The sequence below is a fragment of the Sinohyriopsis cumingii genome, chromosome 5 (genome assembly GCF_028554795.1).
Source record: "Sinohyriopsis cumingii isolate HCF-2022 chromosome 5, ASM2855479v2, whole genome shotgun sequence".
Taxonomy (NCBI): domain Eukaryota; kingdom Metazoa; phylum Mollusca; class Bivalvia; order Unionida; family Unionidae; genus Sinohyriopsis; species Sinohyriopsis cumingii.
In genome coordinates, this window is record NC_142965.1 from 61459093 (window position 1) to 61484970 (window position 25878).

General features: G+C 34.1%; 1 protein-coding gene across 2 annotated transcripts in view; it reads right to left on the reverse strand.

Moving 5' to 3' along the window:
* Window positions 1–25878, reverse strand: part of LOC149799288 (neuroligin-4, X-linked-like) — a 97678-nt gene that overhangs the window by 65340 nt on the left and 6460 nt on the right. Inside the window, exon 1 of one of the 2 annotated variants that reach the window (XM_089958588.1) lies at window positions 7613–8328. The exons of the other annotated variant lie outside the window; for it this stretch is intronic. Coding sequence (XP_089814714.1) covers window positions 7613–8051 — 439 coding nt within the window. The 5' untranslated portion in view covers window positions 8052–8328. Of the gene's footprint in view, window positions 1–7612; window positions 8329–25878 lie in introns of those variants that run through there. 2 annotated transcript variants of the gene reach the window in all.

Here is a 25878-nt window from a genome sequence, read left to right on the forward strand (position 1 = left end):
TGGTGCTTTACAAGTAACGTGTAACAATAATGACAAACTAGTATCGACACCAGTGAAGGGTATGATGGTGCTTTACAAGTAACGTGTAAAAAGAATGAAGAAGTAGTACTGACACTAGTGAAGGGAATGATTGTGCTTTACAAGTAACGTCTAAAAAATAATGACAAGCTTGTATCGACACCAGTGATGGGTATGATGGTGCTTTACAAGTAACGTGTAACAAGAATGACAAACTAGTATCGACACTAGTGAAGGGTATGATGCTGCTTGAAGACTATTAACCACATTTGAAAGCTTTATGTAAAAAATGTAAATACAGATTTGAAATAAAATGTTTGCGAATAATTACATGACCGTAAAATGTTTATATACTGAGCTTCGTGACAACATAATTTCGTATGCATCATTCACACAAACATTGTTTGCAGCCGATTGTACAGTACCACAACCAGAGATTACGCTAGACTTTGTTGATACTTTGAGACAGATTGAAATAGACCATATAATTGGATAGCTTCTAAATGGAACTGTTACAATGCTTTACGTCCTCGTTACGTTTTTAATCTGACAGTTTTTGCTTGTGTCCGCTTAAACACGCAATTCCACTGTAGGTCTATACCTGTTTTACTAGATTTTATCCGAGTATTCGATTTACAGCTATATACTTTACAACATGTACATATTTCAGTACATTGAAATTAAAAAGTTCATTATTAAAATTATATTACGTAAGACATTTATTTGTGTATGAAGCAAAAGGACAAGATAAATTGTTATGTGCAACTTGCAATAAATATGTGTTTACAAAATAAACAGTGTGTGTCTCCTGGCGCTGGAATTAGTGTTTGATATGACGTATGCGTGATAACCTGATAGAAGTACAACGAAGCGAGACGATTACACTTTACCAAATTAATTTAAGTACAAGTTATAAATAGAAATGTTATTACTGTCCATTTTTGAACATATATCTCTCTGGGTGTTTATAAATGAAACTGTCATTATTGCTTAATTTTTGGACATCACGATATATGAATAGTAAACGAAAATGTCATTGCCAAGTTTTCGAACATTTCCCTGCATGAATATTAAAAGGAAATGACAAAACTGACCAATGTTTCGGCATAATAAAAAGGATAATGTCATTATTGCCAATCGATGTACATTGCTCAGTTTGAATAATAAATGGTCATGTCATTATTCCCGAATTTTCGGACTAAGGAGTAAAGGGAAATGCCAGTATTGTACATTGTTTTGCATCATTCTGTAGGAATAATAAAAGGGTAGTATGATTAGTACCCAATTTTGGGACACAATAATAATGTAATGCCATTTTTGCACAATGTTTGGGCATTACTCTGTATGAATAATAAAAGAAACTGTCACTACTAATTTTTGGACATCTCGCTTTATGAATTATGAAAATAAATGTCATTATTTCCGAGTTTGTGACATACCTCAGTATAAATAACAAAATGACATTTTCCCCAATCTTTATACACCACTCTGCATGAATAATAAAGAGAAAAGAAATTATTTCCAAATTTTGGGCATCGCTCGATATGAAGAAAAGAAGGAAATATCATGGATGTCCACACAATAATAAAGGAAATGTCATTATTGCCACAATTGTGACATACTTCATTATGAAGAAAAAAAAGAAATGACATTATTACCCAATCTTTAAACATCACTCTGTCTGAATAATAAACGGCACTGTCAGCATTGCCCAATTTTTAGACAATACTCTGTATGAATAATAAATGCAGATGCTATTATTGATCAATTTTTGGACATCCCTCTGTATAAATAATAAACTGAAATGTCATTATTACTTAATGACACTGTATGAATATTGTATATTAGGTTGGTTTATTGTCTACTGAAGTAAGTTCCTTTGGATCGTCGTATTGGACAATTAATTCACAACTGTTTGTGTTTTAGGTGTAGGGAAAGGTTGAGGTGCATATTTTAAGGTGGTACATGCCATCCGAAGGTTTATTCGGGAAAGCCTCACATTCCAGTTATTTCCTCAGTTTTCATGAACCTTTCTCCTTTCCTCTCCGACTGCTATACCTTCTCTCCGTGTTGAAGAATTATATTAAAATCGAAACCCGATTAGTAAATGATATGCGGAACATTTAAATTCCTAAGCTTCCAGATAATTATGTTATCCTTACAATGTTTATGACATTTAAAAAAAATCATGCATGCAGACAATGACGAATATAGGTACGAACATGAGCAGAGAGCAATGTTAACATAACGTATAGGCAATCTACGCAGAAGAAAGACGGAATAGACTCTGTGGAATGGGTAAAAAAGCAATAGTTGTCTGTTTTCACTTTGGAAGCTTATGAAAGCAATGTAGATTCAACATTCTCACGTAAAAAATGCAGAAATCGTAATTATAGATGAGTCTTGTTGAAGAAAGAAGACAGCTTGTCATAAATATTTGATTCTTTGAGATAAACAGCTGCGTTGATGTCGTGCTATGATTGCATATCTTACTTCCCCCCCCTCCCCAGCATATAAATGTAAAGGGCTGGAAAATGCCCACGGCTTTATCCGTGGTAAATCGATACGGTCATTAAACAGTCATACTGGTCCTGGCAAAATACTAATATTGTTAAGGCTATCCCTTGTCCTACAATCGCTTAATGTGTTATCTTGCACATGTACACAAAAGTCACTGTTAAGTGCTGTATAGCCCATAATATGTATCTAGCTGATAAACCGTTGCAAGCTTTGCAAAAATTAAGATCGTGCTGAATTAGAGAGCTTAATTAAATACGCGTATGACTTGTAAAGTAGGCTTATATTCAGTGACAGCTAACATTTTAAAAGGCTAGCTACTTTATCTGCTCCGAAAAAATGCCTTCTCTAAATTTACAAATCTGCGTATGTAGCATTTTACTGGGCTTAATTTTGATGCGAAATGACAGCCATTATGTACTGTCTGATTAATTGTCAGAAACCAGTGTGCTAAAGCTGAGGCGATCCAACTGGAACCTTATCGAATGAGATCTAGTAATATAATGGAAATTTCATTATTGTCCAATTATTGGACGGCACAGTAGGAATCTAATCTTCGAATTGCGGAACATTCCAATAAGGTTCCTTTCCTCTGCTGCAGAGATGAATCAGTCACTGATACTTGCTAATAAAACACAAAAAATGGTCCTTCTTTACATGAAGGTAAATAATATCCATTTCATTTTGAATTGTTTGAAGTGAGCCGTACTTTCTACGACATCGATAATATTGTAATTATTGAAATGCATTTAGTTGTATGGTTTGTTCGTTTTTTATCAGGCATAATGAAACCTCTGAAGCATTTATTCGAATTCTGAGAATTGGACATAATAACTTCATAACTTTGGCGCAAGAAATAATGAATAATAAAACTAGGCTCCTGTCTAGTGTGATCTATCAGTTAATTTGGTCATCAACAAGAATATGTAAGATATACAGAGTAAATTAAACATTACATTTCCGTGTTTTGTTTTTAGTCCTTTTCTTGAGGATATACATATGACGTTGATGTACAAAACAGTTTTCATTATTCGTCAATTAAAAGTGGTTAGGATAGTGACATATGTTTGTAGAAGTTAAGAGTCATTTGTAAACAACATATTGCATAATTAATTTTTGTCCATGCTTGTGGGTTGTATTTAAGAAAATATTGGTAAACATGTTTACTTGGATTTGATTTCAGGGTCTTGGTATTCCCCTTGTGGATTCTATGGGGATTTATGTCAGGTTGCTCGGTAAAATTTATGGAAACAGTCCTTATATTGTTAAAGAATTTAATGGAAACCTCTGAAGTAAATTGTCTGGGTCTATGGCATTTTATTGTAAACAATTATTCATTCCTACCTTAGTACTGCCCAGTTATAATTTGAGTGGAATTATTTGTTCAAATTATCCATTGGCATAACAAAATGTTCATTGACATTTTGGAGTAAAATTATTTTGGGATCATTATGAATTCATTAAAGGATATTCTGTATTATAGCAGAGATACATCAGGACGGTCGGCACATCATCTCCATAAAGGCTATTTGTACATCAGCACATTCAATATTGGAATTCATTTAGAACACTAAACGTTTGGATTCGTGATATAATGTTTATGATTAATTTGGATTTGATTCACAATATTATATGTTCCTTACATTTTCATTTTAGAGAATTAAATTATTTCTTGATTTTACTCATTTTGTTGGATGTGATTTCCCTGCTACTAAGTTTAAAACCATGGATACGTAACAAGAACATCAACCATCTAAGAAACACTTCAGATGCACCATAAAACATAGCTGCTGGAGTACAGAAGATATCAGTCATTTATGTATATGAGCATGTGAAACTAAGCGCACCTTTAGCCGTTGAAATCAAATAAAGAATTATTTAATACACAACGTAAATATATTGGTGTAATCAGATTTGCTCTGTGTGAGTAAACCGTGTTGTCTTATATTGAAACCAGTCAACGTTTGGCACATCGTATCTAAATATAAAAATTATATTCATTTATTAAACAAAATAAAAGTGAGCTTTTATGATAATTTTGATTCGTTTTTGATGACGCAGTTTGTGTATTTTTGGAATACTTTATTTATCAACCATAAAGTCTTTCATTTACCCATTAAAATAGTTCTACTGATGTCAGTCAAGATATATATATATATATATATATATATATATATATATATATATATATATATATATATATATATATATATATATATATATATACATACATATATGTTAAAAAAATTAATTCGTACTCTACGGAGATTCGAACCCAGGCCTGGTCTGCTGTATATTTTTAATTCTCTATAATTAATTATATATGCCTTGACTTTTTTCATAAGAATCCAGAATGTCTGTGTAAATACATGAGAACTGATTACTAGGTAGTCATGCGAGTGCGTATGATACACACAAGTGCATATAACACCGATTGAGTAACATCATTTTAGGGTGATGTGTGCTTAGTTGTGAGGAAATATGGGTTCCTGTGTTCAGACAAGGCGAAGGGTTCGAATCTCCGTAGAGTACGAAATAAAATTCTCGAACCTGTGTGATAGTATTATTTGTAATGAAATAATAATTCTGCCTACTATTATCAATCATTTTTTCTGTAGGAATAAACGGATAGTACTTCCCGTTCTGTCTGGTTTGTACTTATAACTCTCTCTCTCTCTCTCTCTCTCTCTCTCTCTGGGCCCCTAGTGGCCGAGCGGTCTAAAGCGTTTTCCGTTACGGATCACTGCCATCTCACCTCTGTCTGCGTGGGTTCGAGTCTCGGATTCGGCCAATGTGAGAAAGCCTGCCAGTAGCTTCTCGTGGGTCGGTGGTTCTTTCTGGGGTTTTCCCGGGTTCTTCCTTCACCATTAATAATGGCCGCCATGTATAGCCTATCGTGTGCTGAAAAATGGCGTTAAACCATACAACAAAAACAACAACAACAACAACTCTCTCTCTCTCTCTCTTTGATATATATACATATATATATATATATATATATATATATATATATATATATATATATATATATATATATATATATATATATATATGTGTGTGTATATATATATATATATATATATATATATATATATATATATATATATATATATATATATATATATATATATATATATATATATATATATATATATATATATATATGTGTGTGTGTGTGTGTGTGTGTGTGTAACAATAATAATAATAATAATTTATAGATGGGCCCGTGCAATGTTGTTAATGGCTAAGTTATCTAGGCCCCTGCAAAGTTAATATAATTAAGGTACTTAATAAGTGGTATATTGCTTGTTCCTACTTTCTTTCTATAGGTAAAGAAAGTAATTTGTAATTTGTTTGGATGGACTCGTGAGCCCCTGTGTTGTGTATACACCTGCTATGGTAGGTACGCCCCAGTATGTACATATATAAATATATATTAATTAAACTGCTTTGTTATTTCAGGATTAGTATGTACAATCTCGCAATTGTTTTGACAGGCTTAATATAAATGTCATTCTAAACCCCCAACCAGCATTCATTAATTATATACATGCAAGACAATTCGTTGTTAGTTTGGGTTTGGCGCCGTTTCTCAACATATGATAGGCTAGCTGGTGGTGGAAGAACCCAGGAAAACACCCTTAAGAACCACAGACCCACGGGAGGGTACTGGCAAGCTTTCGCACATAATCACAGTAGCCGAACACGACTCTCGAAGACACGGTGACGGAGGTGAGATATCATTGGTCGGTTAAAGCGAATGCTCTTGACCACTCTGTAACCCGGGGCCACGCGGCCAATCAGACTGTCTCTGATCTTATATAACATTTCGAAAATCAACAAATACACATTGCTCTTGTAACTTTGCCCCGACAAACTAATCTAACGACTGCTTTGAGTTAGGTAGCTGGGCACACATTCAAATGAGCAATCAGCTTATTTACTGATGTAAGATAAATTTCAAATGGTATTTAATACAAAATCTATAACTTCCAGCATTGCTATAATAAATTTGTCTGCAGGTTAGATATTACCTGCCTTCTTCCTTATTCTGTTATCAACTCAAGCGATTAGATTCGCTGGCAGAAAATGTGATAACTTGTCCTAGATGACAATTAAATAATCCTGGCACACGCCTCTCTCTCTCTCTCTTATTGTCACACAAATCGCTAAGTATCGGTATACCAGTAAGACCGTTCATAAGTTACGAAAATAATATAGATGTCCGTAGTTTCTTGACTGTGAGCATATTGAAGACCTCATAGATTATTGTATACACACAATTCAGAACCTAAACAGAGGAAAAATGTAAGTCTGCATGTAATTAAACTATATCCTTCCATTAATTAGGCTTGTAAACCTTAAATGTGAAAGCTTGTTTTCAGTGACAAGGTAACTCCTGCAGTTAAATGGGAAAACTATAAAACTATTCCTGAAAATTTCTTCGACGTCGAATGCGAGAGTCTTCGTACATGATGCATATTTTCCATTAGAAAACCATAAACTGAATGCCGACAAGATACTGGATATATTTCGATCTGATTCTTTGCCCCTCAATACTGAGCTGTCAGTTACAAATTTCTACCACACTTTTGAAAGAGAACTATTCATATCAAAGACCACAATTATGCAGAAATGCTTTCTGCTGCAGGTGTGGTCCCTTTGATGGCAAAACGTAACGAATGTTGCGCCGTACTTTGTTTATTTGAATACAGTATCTCTAGGTGACTTCTTGGTGAACAAAACGTAATTGCGAATTTATATGATGAGTCAAAAACTATATGAGAGACAGATGTTGTACATCATACTTGCATACTTTACCGCCCGCTCTAGTGTTGCGGCAATGAAATATAGGTAATGCACATACTCACGGGCATAGTGAGTGATCGATGTAAAGAAAATAAAAGCCCAGTGCATAATGTAGACTTCTATAAACATTGGGACAGGTTGATGAGCAGAACGTCAGATAAACGAGGAATAGGGCACAGGCGATGAGTTAAACAGTAAAACAAGCAAGATTTAATTTTACTTTACATACTTATAAATGAAATATAATTCATATTTCTAACGAACTTACCTCTGAGCGGCACGTGTAAATTAATTGTCAAACAATCCTCGAGCTGAGTCTTTGTAAACTGGGATATCCTTAAATTTTCGGTCAAAGTAACAGCTGATATAGCATCCGTAAAAGCCTTTTCCCTCGGGATATTTTGGGGACAAGCTCCCTTATGACTCCACGCAGACTTTATTCCTTGCCATCGTTCTATGGGACTCGTTGGAGGCATGAATCGCAGGTACCTATTTCTAAGGGCTGCATACTGCAAACCATTAAAAGACTCTACTGGTTTAAGCTGAACACTAGCTGTGTTTGGAAATTCTACCAAAGCTCCTCTAATCTTCCCATATTTTGTGGAAATCACGGATGGGCCCAACTGCTTAATGATCACTTTACTTTGGAAACATTCAAAAATTGAGAAAATTATGACAAACGATAGCTCCAGTCCGAACACGTGCATATTTTTGTCCTAATGTTTCAACAACTCAAGTGCAATATGAATTAGGTACACTCCATCTTATTTCCTTTGTTTTGGAATAATAATAGGGACTCTGAATGCATACACATATCGTCTTTTTAATCACACAGTTATAATTGATCCACATTGCGAATTAATTCAGAACCTGTCAGGGCTTTATAACTAAAATATCGCCAAGCTATCACTGTGTCAATTTCACGTATGCCTCTGAAAGATGTCACGAGATTTGCCAGCTCTTTCTCTTGCAGGCATGCTCTTTAGTACGCGGAATCTACAAGTGGATGCTCTCATTGCATTAAGTCGTGGTATTCAGTTCATATGTTTCGTAGCTCTACAACGGAGTTCATCTTTACCTATGCTACATCACCGTGCGCTATTTCCAATACTAATCTAGTATTCTGGATTTTGATCCATAGAAGCCGTTTCTCCAATACAAATGATAGCCTGCGAAAGTTGAATGTGTTCTTAGCAAACTGCATTCGTTACGGATCCTGCATTCTTTACGTTGGATACCAGTAATATTTACATGATATTTTGAAAATTGTGGGGCATGTTGATATCAAATTAGGCCAGGTAAAAGTCTATTCTTATAACCGAAACTATAATTTCGATTTAGCTTGGGAGACAAAAGGAGAGACAACTTATACGGGAATGCAAGACCAAGCAAATTACAAGATGTTACAGTGTTTTATTTCATGTTTTATTTTTTTTACACTGTCACCTTGATGAAAGCTTGCTGGACGGGCTAAGAAATCAGCCTACGCCAATCATTCGCGCATTATTATCTTCGTCTTTCAGTATGTCCGTAAATCTATCATTATGCTGGCAAACAAAAACAAAATCCGCAATTATGCAAACTATGTGAATAACTTCCTTTTCAGTGACGGTCTCCAGCAAGCAATCCAAGGTTTTTTTTTTATTTCCCTATCCTCCCCTAGGTGTTCTCCATTCCGCGACCCAACTCCACTCATTTCCGGTTTGTGCGACTATGAAAATAAAATATTCAGACACCACAAACATACATTTAATGTTCTGTCTTTTGTGCTGATGAAACATTACATTTTCTTCTTGTACAATTTTGTAATTTTTTTTCAGAAACTTTTTATTATATGTAATACATTTTGCAACTAGAAAAATGATAAAAGTTCCCAAGAAATAGAACATGTTTTCGTGAGTGTCAAATTAAAGGAGGTTCATAGTTCTTTAGAACGACCTGGATTTTAATTCTCTCGTGGACCTTTAACTGGAGTTTTGATCCTACCGCTGACCTTTCATTGTTCCATACTGGAATTTTTATCCTAACGCTGACCTTGTATTGTTCCATACTGGAATTTTGATCCTACCGCTGACCTTTTATTGTTCCATACTGGAATTTTTATCCTAACGCTGACCTTTTATTGTTCCATACTGGAATTTTGATCCTACCGCTGACCTTTTATTGTTCCATACTGGAATTTTTATCCTAACGCTGACCTTGTATTGTTCCATACTGGAATTTTGATCATGCCGCTGACCTTTTATTGTGCCCAATAAGTGGATTTTGATCGTGGCTCTGACCTTTTATTGTTCCATACTGGAATTTTTATCCTAACGCTGACCTTTTATTGTTCCATACTGGTATTTTGATCCTACCGCTGACCTTTTATTGTGCCCAATAAGTATGCGACATACACAGTTTAATATAAAGATAAGTATGCGACATACGAAATTTAGTATAAATATATGTATGAAAGGTATGCAATTTAATCATAAATGGGGATTAAGGGGAATTTGCGAAATTAGATATGTTAGAGATATAGTAATTTAATACAGAACAAAAATTAGCATGGCTTAAGAAAAATTTAAATTATAATCACAAATGGTTTTAATGTCGAAAACTAATTTCGAGAATCTTCCATAAATTATTTTTTAAATGTTTATTTGTATAGTAGAACAGTTCAAGCTCGTACTGAAAACGAATTTGGGAAGATGTGTTAGAAACGGGGTCATATTATATTTTGCCTTTCATTAAAAATTATATCTTGTGTCTATCACATAACGAAACAATGAGTATGTTTTTGACCTAATTCCAAGTTATGAACGAAGGACGAGACAAAGAGTGGTGAGAGAAATTGTATCCAGGTAGAGTTAAGCAGGGAGGTTATGAGTTTTGAAGGAAAGAGAAATAATTGTGTGTCGGGATAATTCACACACACACACACACACACACACACACACACACACACATATATATATATATATATATATATATATATATATATATATATATATATATATATATATATATATATATATATATATATATATATATATATATATATATATATATATATGTGTGTGTGTGTGTGTGTGTGTGTGTATGCATTATGTATGTATGTATGTATTGTGTGGGTGGGTGTGTTCTGGTTTCTAAAATGCAACACGTAAATGAACAAAGAACAGGACCGTCTACAAAAGAAGACTTCAATGAAAACTGGAATAGCCAGCGATTGTTCTGAAGGTTATAAATTGGTCCTATAAGAAGAAGAAACTGGCTAGGTTTCATCAAGCAAAGTCAATATAGGTCTAACAGGTAAATTATTTGCTAAGCCGAATTAAAATTACTCATAAAAATGTACAATGATCGGACACTGTAACACAAATATGCTTGACCGAAACTGGCTCACAGAACATATCTTCCTAACACCAACACATTGATCGCTGATCATCTTAAACGCTACCTTCTATATGTCTATCTACTCGTTTTAGGTGTGCTCGTAGACATTGTAAAGCACGGTTTATGAACCTGTATATTTCTTTGAATTAATAGACGAGAACGAATTCTTAAAACTTAATAGCTGTACACTATATATTGCCCACCACACTGCTCTCTCTCTCTCTCTCTCTCTCTCTCTCTCTCTCTGCATAAAAATATTTTTTACTGCTGAGAAACTATTTTCTTTTGTATTGTGTGTGAGAAAAATAGTTTTCTCACTTTAGATCTGCTCTTAGACCTCGTAAAGCAAGGTTTGTGAACCTGTATGCTACTTTTTTATTGATTGACGAGACCTAATTCTGATGTTTATATACAATTTTCAGTTTTTCAGTTATGTATAACAACTAACCATCTTTGCTTACAAATGTAATTGTAGCTACATTTATTGCAAAACGGTAATGGATGCGAAACTGTTAAACTACTTATTTCTTGTTTTACCATCCCATGTATTGATCAGATTGGTAATATATGGCTCAGTTTGTTAAGGACAATCAATGTAATTTTATTTTTTATAGAATAGACAGCTCTGTATATAGAGTTTGGTTCAGAATTCGAAATGTCGATAATGCCAATTTATTAGCGTCAATTTATTATTCATTGGATATTCAATGATACTCGAAACGTGAATCGGGAATCATCTCTCTCTCTCTCTCTCTCTCTCTCACACACACACACACACACATACTAACACACACACACACACACACACACACACGCACATACATTTGGGTTATTGCCTGTTCTTTTGAAGTAACAACGCGTTCTTCCTTGGTGGCTGTAAGCAGATAGACGGTGCCGAACGAAATGACTAAGAAACAGTTGTCCAGGGGGAAGGATAAAAATAAACAGAACTCTGTAATACAATATACGTTATGACAGTTGTCGTGATAGCTATGGTATGGATCAAAACATAATGCTGTTAATAGTGGGTTGGAACCAAGAATGACACACAACAAAACTGATTTATGTACATCGATAAAGAGTGATGACGTACTGGCAGGTTTTGGCTATGCCAGAATCGTTATAAATCCGCAAGACATAATTGAGTTTGTCTCGTTGATGAAGAACAAGGAAATGGCACGAACAAAGAAAGCAGAAACTATCAGAGTTCCAAACAATTGCCGGTAACTTTAATTCTAGTGCCAAAGGGAGAAGAAAAGAAATCGCAGCAATTATGTACTTAGTTAGAATTTGAATAAGATCAGAACGAATAGCATACAACTTTTAGTTTGGTTTCTACTGAAATTAGGACCCTGGTAAGGTCTAATTGAAAAATGTGAATGTTATCAAAATTATGCTAACATAAATGACAGAAGCATATATCTTTTCCTTCTACGTGCATGCGAATAATTAGCATTACAGTGTAACTTGAATATTGTTAGCAAAGAAGAACAAAATAATTATTCTAATTAACGCGTCTGAAGATGATTTGGCATGTTCATTTAAGCACAACAGTATGTTCGTTTATTCGAATGTCGCTGTAATCTTCATACAGCCGCATTTTGTACCGAGATTATTTGAAGTCACTTACGCCAATTAAATTGATTCATGGACTTGAATACATATCCCTATTTTCTTTATTATTTTGCTTTTACCTTAAAGTTGTATTCATTTTGATATTTAGCTTATGTTGATAATTCTGCGGTAAAGGCACTGTATAGCCTTATTTCTGCTGATGTGCGGTAAAATCATATTTAAATTGAATCCAGCTTCGTTATTTTCATAGCTCCTTGCTTTGCATTCAAGTACTAAATTCTAAGATTATCTTGAATGATGCTTAGACGAATAGTTCATCAACTAATATACTTTCCAACTAACTAACGAATTAACTAATGCTTTTGCTAAATAAGGCAAATGATATTCGCATTAAGCATTTACCAAGGAGAGGATTACTCGACTACATTTAGGCAGAGTTATCTCCCGAAATGTGCTATACACGAGTTAATTTTTCCTCCAAGAGCCATAGAGATGACACCAAAAATGTAGTTGCATTCTCTTTTCACAGTCGTTTCAAATAATTGTTTGATATAAACACTTCTACCAAAAATAATTAAACAAAACAAATGCATAGCCTGCAATATGTATAAAATCTACAAGCTGTTAAAAGAGAAAAATAATAATTTAAACAATATCGGATGAACCAAATCAGAGACACGTCAAATGTATTGTAGCTGTGTGGTGTTATTATTTCTGTATTCCTTTCTTTTTCATAAAGCATCTTGAACTGTACGCGGGGAACCATATTAGGAAAAACAAAAAGAGCTTTGTCTAGTTTCATTTTTAACCGTTCAAATTCACTCTCAACAAGCACACATTGCTTATAGCAAATGCAAGAAATCAAACTGTCATCTCTTGTTTGCCGAGTTAATACGACTGTACGGCTTTATTTAGTTGCAAAGGAAATGGAGATTTGAAAGAAATGCGCATAACTGCTAGAAACAGGTCTCAAAATTGCAACTTTATCTACAAGGAAACGCTTGACTTTTATACCAGCCGTATCAAGATTTTCTCACTCAATTTCTACGTACATCCAGTTTGTTTGTTTTGTTGTTATTTTATGATTATGTTGTATCATTCAAGATAACGTACATTTATAACCGTTTTGAATGGAACCTCAACACTATGTCTAGTAGAGAGAGTTACATTAAATGGCGATAATAATTATAATTGGAATGTACTCTAACCGTCAACAGGATAGGATATTTATATCACCGTAAATTGTTTATTTTAGACGAAATGCCTACATTAGCTTAATTTTAATTATTCATGCTGTATCTTCTACATCATCCATGGTGAAGTGATTTAGATGTATATATGTGTAACTAGGGCCAATTCGATTACAAAATTGCCCTACAAACCTTAGAGTATTTTGAACATGATTTTCTTGTTCAGATATTGATGTTTATTTCAATTAAATATCAGCCCACACTGGTGGCTAGTGTTTAAAACATCCGCCTCGGATACAGTGGGCCGCATGTTTGATCCCCGACTGAGTCATACCAAACACTTATAAAAATGGTATTAACAGCTGCCTCGCTTAGCGCACAGCATTAAGAGGTTTGTGTTAGGACTGGTCGGTCTGGTGTGTCAGGATAATTTGACTGGTTGGGACATCGTGCTACATGTCTGCAACATGATGCTCTAGTGCTAGACAGTACTCTAAACTGGTACACTGTGTACATCATAGCGATATGACTGAAAAATTGTTAAAGCTACGTTGAAAATCGAAATCACAGACATACGACCACTCAATAAAATATCATGAATTTTAAAAGAGATGAAGTTATTTTATGCAAAATGGTATTACGCTAGAAGATTCTTTCATATGACGTCAGTTTTCTGCGAAGAGATTATGTTGTACAAACGGACTTGAGTTTCAGCGTTTCTCCTTATGTGCTACTTGAATTAAAAATCTAGACAAACACATGAATAGAGAGATAGTTCTGCATAAATGCAGACTCAGAGGCAAGGTAGGTGCGCAATATTATATTAAAACCTGAACTTTTTATGTGGTTGTTTGTATTCTTATTTCTTTTACTTTTTTGTTTTTATTTTTATTTTATTTCTTGTGGTACTCGAAGCATTGACTACTCGTTGCTCAATGCGGAAATACCTCATGGAGTATACCTGGCGCACGGATGTAATTTAAGGGAAACAACTCTTGAAATCTTAGATATTTAAAGCATGCAAGAGTTACCCCAAAGTTAATAATGTATGAATGTGTCTACAAACTCCTCTAAAATAATAAGTGCGAGAAGAAATCTTATTCCAATCTGTTGATATTTGTCAGTTTTGTACAGAGGTAAAGATATATATATGCACTGCAATTATTTTTAGTCTTGACTGGTTTTACACTTATTCGAAATAGGTGTTTTAGAAGCTGGAAATATGCTTGCTTCTTCTCTGGATAAATAAATTAGAATGCTTTGTAATTATGAACAAACAATACAACTGATCTTTTTTATTTTCTTATTGGAAAAGTACAAACTGGATACTTTTTATCTCTGAATTTTATTGACAGAAAAGAAACATCCAAAATCTCTCGTGGATATGATTTGAACACATAAACTGACTACAATATTTCAATGGATTTACTAATTCTTATCAAATTTTCTAGATTCATTCCTTTCAAACCATTTTAAAAGGAAGAAGAAAAGACGTGAATCACTTTAAGCTTTCTTTCTTTCTTTCTTTGTCAAGAAGTGTAAAATCTACGAAAGTTAGTCATTACAACCGACAGAAACGTAGGGACGAAAGAAGCAACGGAATGATCACAAGAAACAAAGAGATGAATATAAAAAGCATACGTCCCCAGCCGCTACATTAAGGCTAAAGAAGAAATATAAGCTAGGTATGATCAAGGTTTTGATTTAAGCACTTCTAGTGTACGTGACCTTTTAGGGGTCGTGTTACCTGTCCAATTCTGAACCAACCTTTTGTGTGAGAGTGTATATATCAGACGTCGTTCAATTCCTTTAAATCTATAAGCCTAGTAACTATAAATGCATATATTTCACTCGACGCTATTGCAAACATGCGTAACTCTACTTTGTTTAACATGCACGTTTTGTAGAATTGAATTGTAATTATTTGTTTGAATATAAGTATTTATAAGCTGGTTGCTATGAATTACTTTCATTTGCAAAGTCTATATTCGCCATAGAAATAAAATGTTTAACAGTAACAACGAAATAAAATCTGCTACCCTATCCCACCCCCCAATCTTTTGAGTCTGTGACTTGAATATTTAACGTAACTTTAACAATTTTTCAGTCACATCGCTACGATGTCTTCAGTGTTGCAATTTATAGTGATGTCTAGCACTGGGGCATCATGCCGGAGACACGCAGCATCATGTCCCACCCAGTCACATTATCCTGACACCAGGCTGACCAGTCCTAACACTAACCTCTTAATGCTGAGCGCCAAGCGAGGCAGTTATTAGTATCATTTTTAAAAGACTTCGTATAACTCTGCCCGGGTTCGAACCCACGACCTCCCGCATCCGAGTCGAACGCTCTAACCACAATGCCATAGAAGCGGTTTGTCTCTAACTTTAGATCTTATTAATAACATTTCGTAATGCATCCAAGCCTATGAGATGATGGCAAGAGCCATCGATTTCATTTATCAAACCGTTAGAACATTGCCTCTGGATGTATCAATATAATCCCATTATTATTTCACAATTTAACTTATGAGATAGCTCGACCTTGTAACAAAGAGGCTCATTTTATGTTGTTTAACTATTTCTACTCAAATACCACACTGGTTTGTGACAATAATAACAGTTCACCTGAGTTAAACGTACTTCTAATGTTTAGAACTATTATTATGGTCAGAACCTTACGGATAATACAAATTATTGATAATCGGTGATGACATTTGAAAACAAACTTTATAAAACGGTGAAGCTCTTTAGGCAAATAAAATATAATAATGTGAAAACCGCAAACACCGCAAAAAAACAAGCTCATATTTGGTGTGTAACGATATACCGGAATATTGCGGTCTGCTGTTCTGGCAATACATACCACAATACGTTCAACAAATGTATGTATAACGCACAATTATTCCAATATAATTCAAGACCAATATTGTCTTCTTTTTTTGTTGGTGCACGCTTAGCATGAGATTGCAAGAGAATGTAAACCGATATGCATAGTACCCTTATTTGACCAAAGTTGAATTGGAATGTGGCACGTCAAGACGGGGTGGGGGTGGGGGGGAGGGGGGATATTTTTCCAGTTGTAAATAATAATTTATAACCTTTCTTTGCTTCAGATATGTATGCCCTGTTCGTAACGACACTAAATGAACAATACTCAAGATTCCGAGTTGGCAAATATATAAATTCCTCTAATATAATTTATTTCTGCATCCATTGTCCGAATTGTACATACAACAAAACATGTAAGATCTGTTGATATGACTGATATTTTGGCTTCAAAGAAAATCACTTATACAGCGGCCGCATCTAATGTTTTCCGTGTGAAATACATGGTCGCCCTGATCAAAAGTGCTTACGTCACGTTGTCTTGCTTTTCTTGTCTCCAAATTTTCGATTAACGTCCACTCTTTTCATCACGTTAATTCAAAGGTGTGAAGACCCGAATTTTAATATTCATATTTTTTATATTAAATAACTGATTTTGAAATTATTCACAAGAAGAAAAAAAGGTGCAGTGTGGGTGTGGGTGTTTTAAAACAAATGACAGTGAGATTTTTGTTTGCTGATAAGTTGATTTATTTCAGGTGTTCTGTAGACTTGTTTCATTTTTATGTTTAAGTTTTATGTGTTCATTTGATTACCGTTTGAACGTCACTTAGCGATCCATGTTGATTTGTCAAGTAGTAAATGTTATAGTAATTTTGTTATTGTTTTCATTAAGTATGTTGCTGTATTGCAATACGTATTGTAATATGGGTTTGGTATATAACAACACTGCCGACTGTCTTTTGTTTAAGACTTCGGTTACGGTAAATGTCGATGGGAATAAATTCATCTCATGGAAGATTTGCAAATGATGAAGCAGAACCTGTTATAAATCCTAGATTTTGACAAATGACTCGAAGATATTTGGATAGGCGTAAAGACCATAGTCAGAAGAAGAAAAAACTAATTTCATACAAAGATTTTACACTGTCAAAGGACATACACTCTCTTCATCTAGCATACACTGTCAAAGGACATATACCCTCTTCATCTAGCATACACCTTCAAAGGACATGTACTCTCTTCATCTAGCATACCCTGTCAAAAGACATATACTCTCTTCATCTAGCATACACTTTCAAAGGACATATACTCTCTTCATCTAGCATACACTTTCAAAGGACATATACTCTCTTCATCTATCATACACTTTCAAAGGACATATACTCTCTTTATCTAGCATACACTCCCAAAGGACATATACTCTCTTTATCTAGCATACACTCTCAAAGGACATATACTCTCTTCATCTAGCATACACTTTCAAAGGACATATACTCTCTTTATCTAGCATACACTCTCAAAGGACATATACTCTCTTTATCTAACATACACTCTCAAAGGACATATACTCTCTTCATCTAGCAAAAGGTAATATCTGAGTAAATTAACAGTCCAAACAATTGATTGGAATCTGTACATTACCAATATCATGTTTCATTGATTGTACATTCATACCTTTGACTGAAAAGTAAAAAGTAGGAAACGAAAAACAGCTACACATTTCAAATATAACCCTTTTAGTATAGTAATGGTTCTTTTTAACTTTTAATCATATGTGCAAGGTATGCTAAAGGAGGCGCTCTACAAATATAATCTACTTCTGAGAGAGTGAGAGGTGTAATGTGAAGGTGTTAGCAATAATGGAGAGAATGATGGCACACCTCTGTGTACTTTATTGTCCTTCTTCTGAATATTTTTGGATATTGTACTTGTCGAAGATGTACACAGCTAACCAAAGTGACTGTTCCATCGTGCTTGAAATCAGCCTGAATTAGTCTTAAGAACATCATCGTTAGTAGTTGTTAAAAAAAGGAAAATGAATTGAGCCAGACAAGAGAGATGGATACACACAGACAGACAGGCGGAAAAACAGACTGACGGACAGGGTATACATTAATATAATCAAGCAGGTAAGAAAGTTACAATGTATTTCAGGCAGGAGATAGATGGATATTTTAGATAGATAGATAGATAATATATTGATAGATAGATAGATAGATAGATAGATAGATAGATAGATAGATAGATAGATAGATAGATAGATGGATGGATGGATGGATGGACGGACGGACGGACAGCCAGCCAGACGAACAGTCAGACAGACAGGTAGATAGATAATGACAGTAAAACATGCACACAGACAGACAGACGGAAAAACAGACTGACCGATAGGGCATAGATTAATATAATCAAGCAGGTAAAAATTTACCATTTTTTTTAGGCAGGAGACTGAGATAGAAATAGATGGATAGAAAGAAAGGTAGGTAGGTAGATTGACGGACGGACGGACGGACGGGTGGATAGATGGATGGATGATGAGTGAATGGAAGGATGGATGGGTGGATCGATCGATGAATGAGAGAGAGAGAGAGAGAGAGAGAGAGAGAGAGAGAGAGAGAGAGAGAAATAGATATGTGAAGGTGGTTGCAACAATGGGGAGAATGATGGCACACCTCTAATGTTACTTTATTGTCCTGCTTCTTAAATATATTTTGATATTGTACTTGTCGAAGTTGTACAAAGCTAACCAAAATAAATGTTCATCGTGCTAGAAATCAGCCTGAATTAGTCTAAAGAACATTATTTTTAGCAGTTGCTCAAAAAGGAAAATGAACTGAGCCAAATTAAACAATGCCGGCTTCTGAACGTGCAATGAATGAATTACAAAATATATAAAATGTAAAAGTTATCGGCTCTTCGTTAAATTTATTTATGAATTCAAGCAGTTTCTTTTATAGGTTCATATCGGAAGTAAGGCCTAATTGTTTCCGCTATAACCCAAATTACATCCATCAGTCATACACAAAAATAAGTTTTTTTAACAATACCTAAGATATACAAGGTCTTTCTAACTTAGCCAGTATAGCGTGTGAGAAAAACCCGGTAAATTCTTTTCATCAACAATCCAACCCAACGTAAAATACAAAATTGTAGAGCGCCACCTACAACTAGATCAACAGCCGAGTGGCAGAAAGCAGATTAACTGTTAGAAAAACATATAGCCTTTACGGCAAATCAAAAACCGGCTGCAGAATATAATTCAGCAGAATAATTTGTCACAAATAATATTGTAGTATACCTACTGCAACGAGATTCATATCATGAACTTAGTAACTTAATTGGAACTTTCCTTCATGTGGCATTCGAGATGTTAAATTAAAGTTCAATTCTTGATATTAGGTCACTATATCTCTCAATTTCCAGGAAAAGTATTGATAATCCACTGTACTTTGTATATACCTCCAATTTAGTCATTAAATCGTTAGCCATAGTGTCTGGGTATTGTGAATGGCGTTATTGTTTTATATATATAATTATCACTACAATATGTTACGGTTCATAAAAGCCATCCCGGCCACATTGTTATTCAATTTATAATATAGATGGCATAAACACAAGTAATATTGTCAATGCGAATGCATGGCAAAGTTAATGCCAACAACCACATTATATTCCTCGAATCGACATCATATTCTATACTAAGGTGGATAATATCGTAAGCTAAAATCCAGCTACCTTTAAAAAAAAGTACCCGGAAAGCTAACGGGGCACCTTAGACGGGGAGAATGCAGAAACAGCTACTTCAAAACTAGATTACATTTACTTCGTGCGACTTTCTGTCCTTTTATTTTCTCCAGATGCACATTAATATCTGAAAACAATAGTTTATTTTATAAACAACAGAAATCCAGTCTATTATGTTCTGAATATGTGATTGTCTTGCAAGATATTTCCTAGGTCTAGACCACTAGGCATTCATTATTTTTATATGGATATGAATATTTACATTGTCTGTGCGATTTAATGATTTAAAAGAAATAATGGTACAGTTAAATAGCAACAAACATGAAATATAATATTAATAAAACAGAGTAAATCTTATCCAGTGGATTTTAGGAGGAGGAGCAAAAGGGTTGTATCTTTGAAATTCACGGCATAAAGAACATTAACGATAATTTGAAGGAAGAAACTGCATCTAGCAATCAAGATATATATCCTTTCTTGTTTTAAAAGACGCTTTAACACAAAAAGACTATATATATATATATATATATATATATATATATATATATATATATATATATATATATATATATATATATATATATACGTCACGAATCTATGAGTGACAACCAAGAAAATTCAACAACTAATTTGCTTCCCTAAATTACAATGTAACAATTAAAAAATAATTTACAGTGTTGTGAATTAAATTCCAAACTGTCTCAAAAAGGTTTTTTTCACAGTTGCAAGAGCATAGAGTATTCAGAAAACATTCAAGTGGAGTTCCGAATGAATTCCAATCTTAAATGTGCTGATTCACCAATAACCTGCAATAGTGTTGATAAGTTAACAGTCTTGATATATCACAATGATATAATCTAAAATGTATCTAAACGATTTCACGATAATCCCAAAATAGTAATTTATGCAGAAAGAGTTAATGCTCTCTTTGCCATTCCCATGATTATTTTAAATAAAAGATTCCTCTCACATTACAATTAAGCACAACTAAAAGACTAATTCTGCTTTGGATGTTAAGATAAGATTGAGTAATGCTATTTAAACAACCCTAATATGATAAACTACGTCACAATAAGAGGACAAGGATGAGGATCATTGTGATACACATTTCTATCAATCTGTGATCAAAGTTATTCTGGAATTTTCTAGGGTCAGAGTCAAGGTTGTATGTAGAACACAAATCAAATAAACATATTTACACGCAAATAATAACAATACTAATAATAATCTTAATATATAATCTACAATCATAGATAAGAAAACCAATTAGATATGTCATATGTTATATATAAAATGGCATCAATTTCGTAGGCCAAACTCCTACATCCAATTATTGACAATAGTCAATCACTCAATATAAATCGAATACGCATAACATATTATCATGGACTAAAGACACCACAATACAAATTAAATATAAATAACGATACATAGTTAGTATGTACAACGGCATTACAAATCAGAGCAACGTTTCTTGCAGCACTTTTAGAATATTATTGGCTTTATCAAGCCAGGAAACGGGAATTAAGTCACTCGCTGATGCAGCCAGGTCTGTTTGGTATCAAACCCGCGACTCATGGGTTTCGAGTACGACGATCTAACGAGAGAACTATTTAGGAACGAAGCGCTCAGTGCTTTGCCGATAGGCAACATCCTCTATAATGTACACTGCACGATGAATTAGACATAAACAGCTGTGCATTATCATTAGATGTTGAGTAACGTTGTTGCTCGCTCGGTCTGCATATGATCATATAAAAAACGTGTTCTTAATTAACATACCATTCTTTCTACGCAAACATATGCATCCGTAACATAATCTACATGATCTACATGATGATAAAATCGGGAAAAGGAGGACGTTGCATTAATGGTCTAAATCTCTTGTACAAGAGATTTTACCTGCTTACATCGACATGAAAAATGGTCTTTACAAAGACACACACACAGATATATATATATATATATATATATATATATATATATATATATATATATATATATATATATATATATATATATATATATATATATATAAAGAGATAGAGAGACAGAGAGAGAGACATAGACAGAGAGACAGAGAGAGAGAGATAGATAGATATAGATAGATACATAGATAGATAGATAGAAAGACAGATAAAGATAGACAGATAGATAGATAGGAAGATAGATAGATAGATATAAAGATAGATAGATAGACGGACGGACGGATGGAGTGATGGATAGATGGATGATGATTGGAAGGGGGGATGGACATGCATACAGACAGACAGACAGATACATACATACATACATACATACATAAATACATACATACATACATACATTACATACACGCATACATACATACATACATACATACATACATACATACATACATACATACATACATACGTACATACATACATACATACATACATACATACATACATACATACATACATACATGCATGCATGCATACATATATGGATGGATGGATCGATGGATGAATGGATGGATGGATGGATGGACGGATGATCGGAAGGACGGACGCATGGACAGACGGACGGACGGAACCGACATACAGACATATAGCCAGATAGATATGTATATTTTTGTTAACGTTTTAGTGCACCATGCTATGTGTAGATTCAGAAAGTTGCATTATTTCTTTGGGACACCTATCATTATATACAGTAGTAATTTAGGATATAATTTGTGGTATAATGCTAGTTTCAACGTCCTTACATTAACAACACAGAAGAAAATGTTTTAGCTAAGTGTTTGAAGGCGCCAAAACATAATACAAACCAGCTACAAGTGCACAGTGAACTTCATGTGATGAATGTACAGATCGTCCATTATATATGGTGATTTAGTAAGAAACAACTGCTGACGACTGGTACCACTAATTACTGAAGACTTGTACCACTAAGTGTACTTGAGCAGCGTACTCGTATCGTGGTGAAGGAGATGTTGGTATTGTACCGAATGATTCGTGATCGGATTATTGACTGGGATATTGAAGTGGAATTGGAAAATGTGGAAAAATTTGTCATTGTTTGTTATTTTTACAGAGACCATGTCTTTGCACTTACACATGTTTATTTTTGCGGCCGGATATTGTGCCCTATCGCAACTCGATAATGTAGGTTTTATCGGTATGAGACTTAAGAGACATATGACTCGAACAATTCTGCAAATCAGAGTATTTTTACTGTTCAGAAAATTGTGCTATAATTTCATCAAACAATTACAGTTGTCATGTACTGGGGCATCAAGTGCACACACCACTATATTTTTCTTAAAATTAATGACTGCGTGCAATGTGTTAGTGTTCTGAATCCTATAGGAATTGAAGACTGAAGTTGTGGCTCGGCAGAGCTTTGTGTGCTATTAAATTATACGTTGCCGTTAATTTGCATTGTGCACAATTTTCTCGCGTATAAAAACGTTATATCCTCTACTATGTACATTTTGTGCAAAAACAACTCCACGTATCTTTTCCTCCCTCGCGTAACGGCATAGAAGAAAGATTTATACTTGATTCGATGAAAGCTATACCAATCGTGCAGCAAAAGCGCTGTAAAGATTATACTATACGGAATGATAGCAACGATGCATTATCACAAACAAAAAACGCTTTTCACATTCATTGCAGGCAAAACGGTCGCTATTTAGATTAGTATTTATCCCTATATAAAAAGTTATCTCTTTAATGTTTGGTCAGTCATTGTTTTTATGTCATAAATGCTTAAATGGCACATTTTCAATTTCAATGAAATAATATAAGGTGAAAACGAGAAATTTACATTTGCAAAGAGAAGTTGCCATTTGAAATGCATATTCGTGTATAAAATTATACATTTGAAAAGTGGTGAACATGTTTCAGCCTGTGAATAAATAAATGTAATGTCGCTTGATAGACAACATAACTGCAGTAATAGTTCTCTCATATTCCATAATTTAAACAAAATCATAACAGAAATCTAAACGCTGAAATGCTCTCAACATTTGATGGAATCTGCAGTGCTGATTATTGTATTCACGCTTGAATCTGCTTACCGCTGAACATTCTCTACGTATAAAGGCCGGCATCCTATTTTCTCAATGCCGAATATCCATCATTGCAGGAACGTATTGCTGATAATCTCAACAAATCTTTAGTCCCGTAATTAATAAAACATAGAACAAAAATCAGCCTGTGCATAACATAAAGCTCCATTCAATGTCTTAATAACGAATAATAGTAAAAACTGCTCCAAATATGTTAATAATAATAATAATAATAATAATAATAATAATAATAATAATAATAATAATAATAAAGACAAATAATAACTTGAGTCAGCTTAGTCATACAGGCCCATGGCCCAATGTTTTTATTTCAATAAAAGCTGTCTACATACTTTCTGGGGAAGAGTGAAGGCTATGTCAACAATATTGTTCTATACTGTAACACTTTGTGTATGAACTTTATTAAAAAATATATTATATTTATATTTTAATTTAAGACTTTCCACACTTTCAGCTAGGATCAGGTAACTATATTTTTTTTTCTAAACAGGAAACATTGTATATGCAAGTAAATGACTCTGACCTCAGTAGGAATTAAGAAAGGCATGAGGTTGTAATATGACATTTGTCCTATATCATTTCAAACCTAGCAAAGGTTTATATTTTGATATTAACATGTAATTAAAATAATTCTGGCTAATACACCGCTTCTGTTGCCGATACAGTTTTACTTTCAATGTGAACAAGTAGATCAGCATGCTAGATGCAGTGCTTTGCATGCTCTGTAGTTTGCATTCAGCGAAGAAAACTGACGGGTTTTCAGTTGTTTTATACAATTTTCAGGTGCGTGACTGGCACAGTATTCAATTCTTACAATATATGTTCGAACGTACACTTGAGAAAGACAGTCCACCAACGATATTCTTTTCTACTTAAATAAATAAAAACAGCGTAAAACAACACTCAGAGGCCAAATAAGAAGAAGAAAAAACAAATATAATAATGTTGACCCTCTAGCGTCCTGTTATAAAGTTAGAAAACAAGTCCAAAACTATTGGCATGTAGCCTTTAACTTGACAATAAAGCATTGAACATAACAGTCAACATATATTGTAGTATTTTCATCCATTTATCTTGAACAGCTTTTAAGTTATAAAACAAAATGGAAGTTGTAACAGAAACGCAGACCCTATATATATTATCTTGGTTTGACCAAGGACCCGTTATGTGGCCCTCTGGGATGACCTGTAACGACCCTGACGATATGGCCCTTTCGTCTTGTATTTGGTGATGCTCTTTAAGTATAACGCTTTCACTCCATGCATTTTAAATTATTCTAAATTTGTAGAGCGGAAGTGTAATTGGAATGGAAACAAATGTAAAATATTGACCTGTTATCTTCAACATACGGTATGGGATTCGCCTTCTGGTTGTTATATATATATGATTATTCTAAGTGTTAACACTTTATATTAAACAGCTGTAAAAATTATATAAAAAAGGTGTAGCTTAAATTATTAATCCGTGACCTTGATACTGAATACAGACAACCCTTTGCAAGATGCTACACCAGTGGTTCCAAGCGGTGCCAATGCCTTTTTATTTGTCCTTGTTTTAAGCTCTTAAATTATGCAATCAAAATTATACGTTTTTACGGAAAGAGGTTACAAGGAATAACGAAGGCCGTAATATGAGTAGGGAGTGTCCATTAAGATGATAATCTCCAAGGCACGTCAATGCTATGCGTATGCAAAAGTAGTTCAGGGTTTGTTTGTAAGTAATTGCGATTGGTGGCCGCCGCCCACTCTTAAAC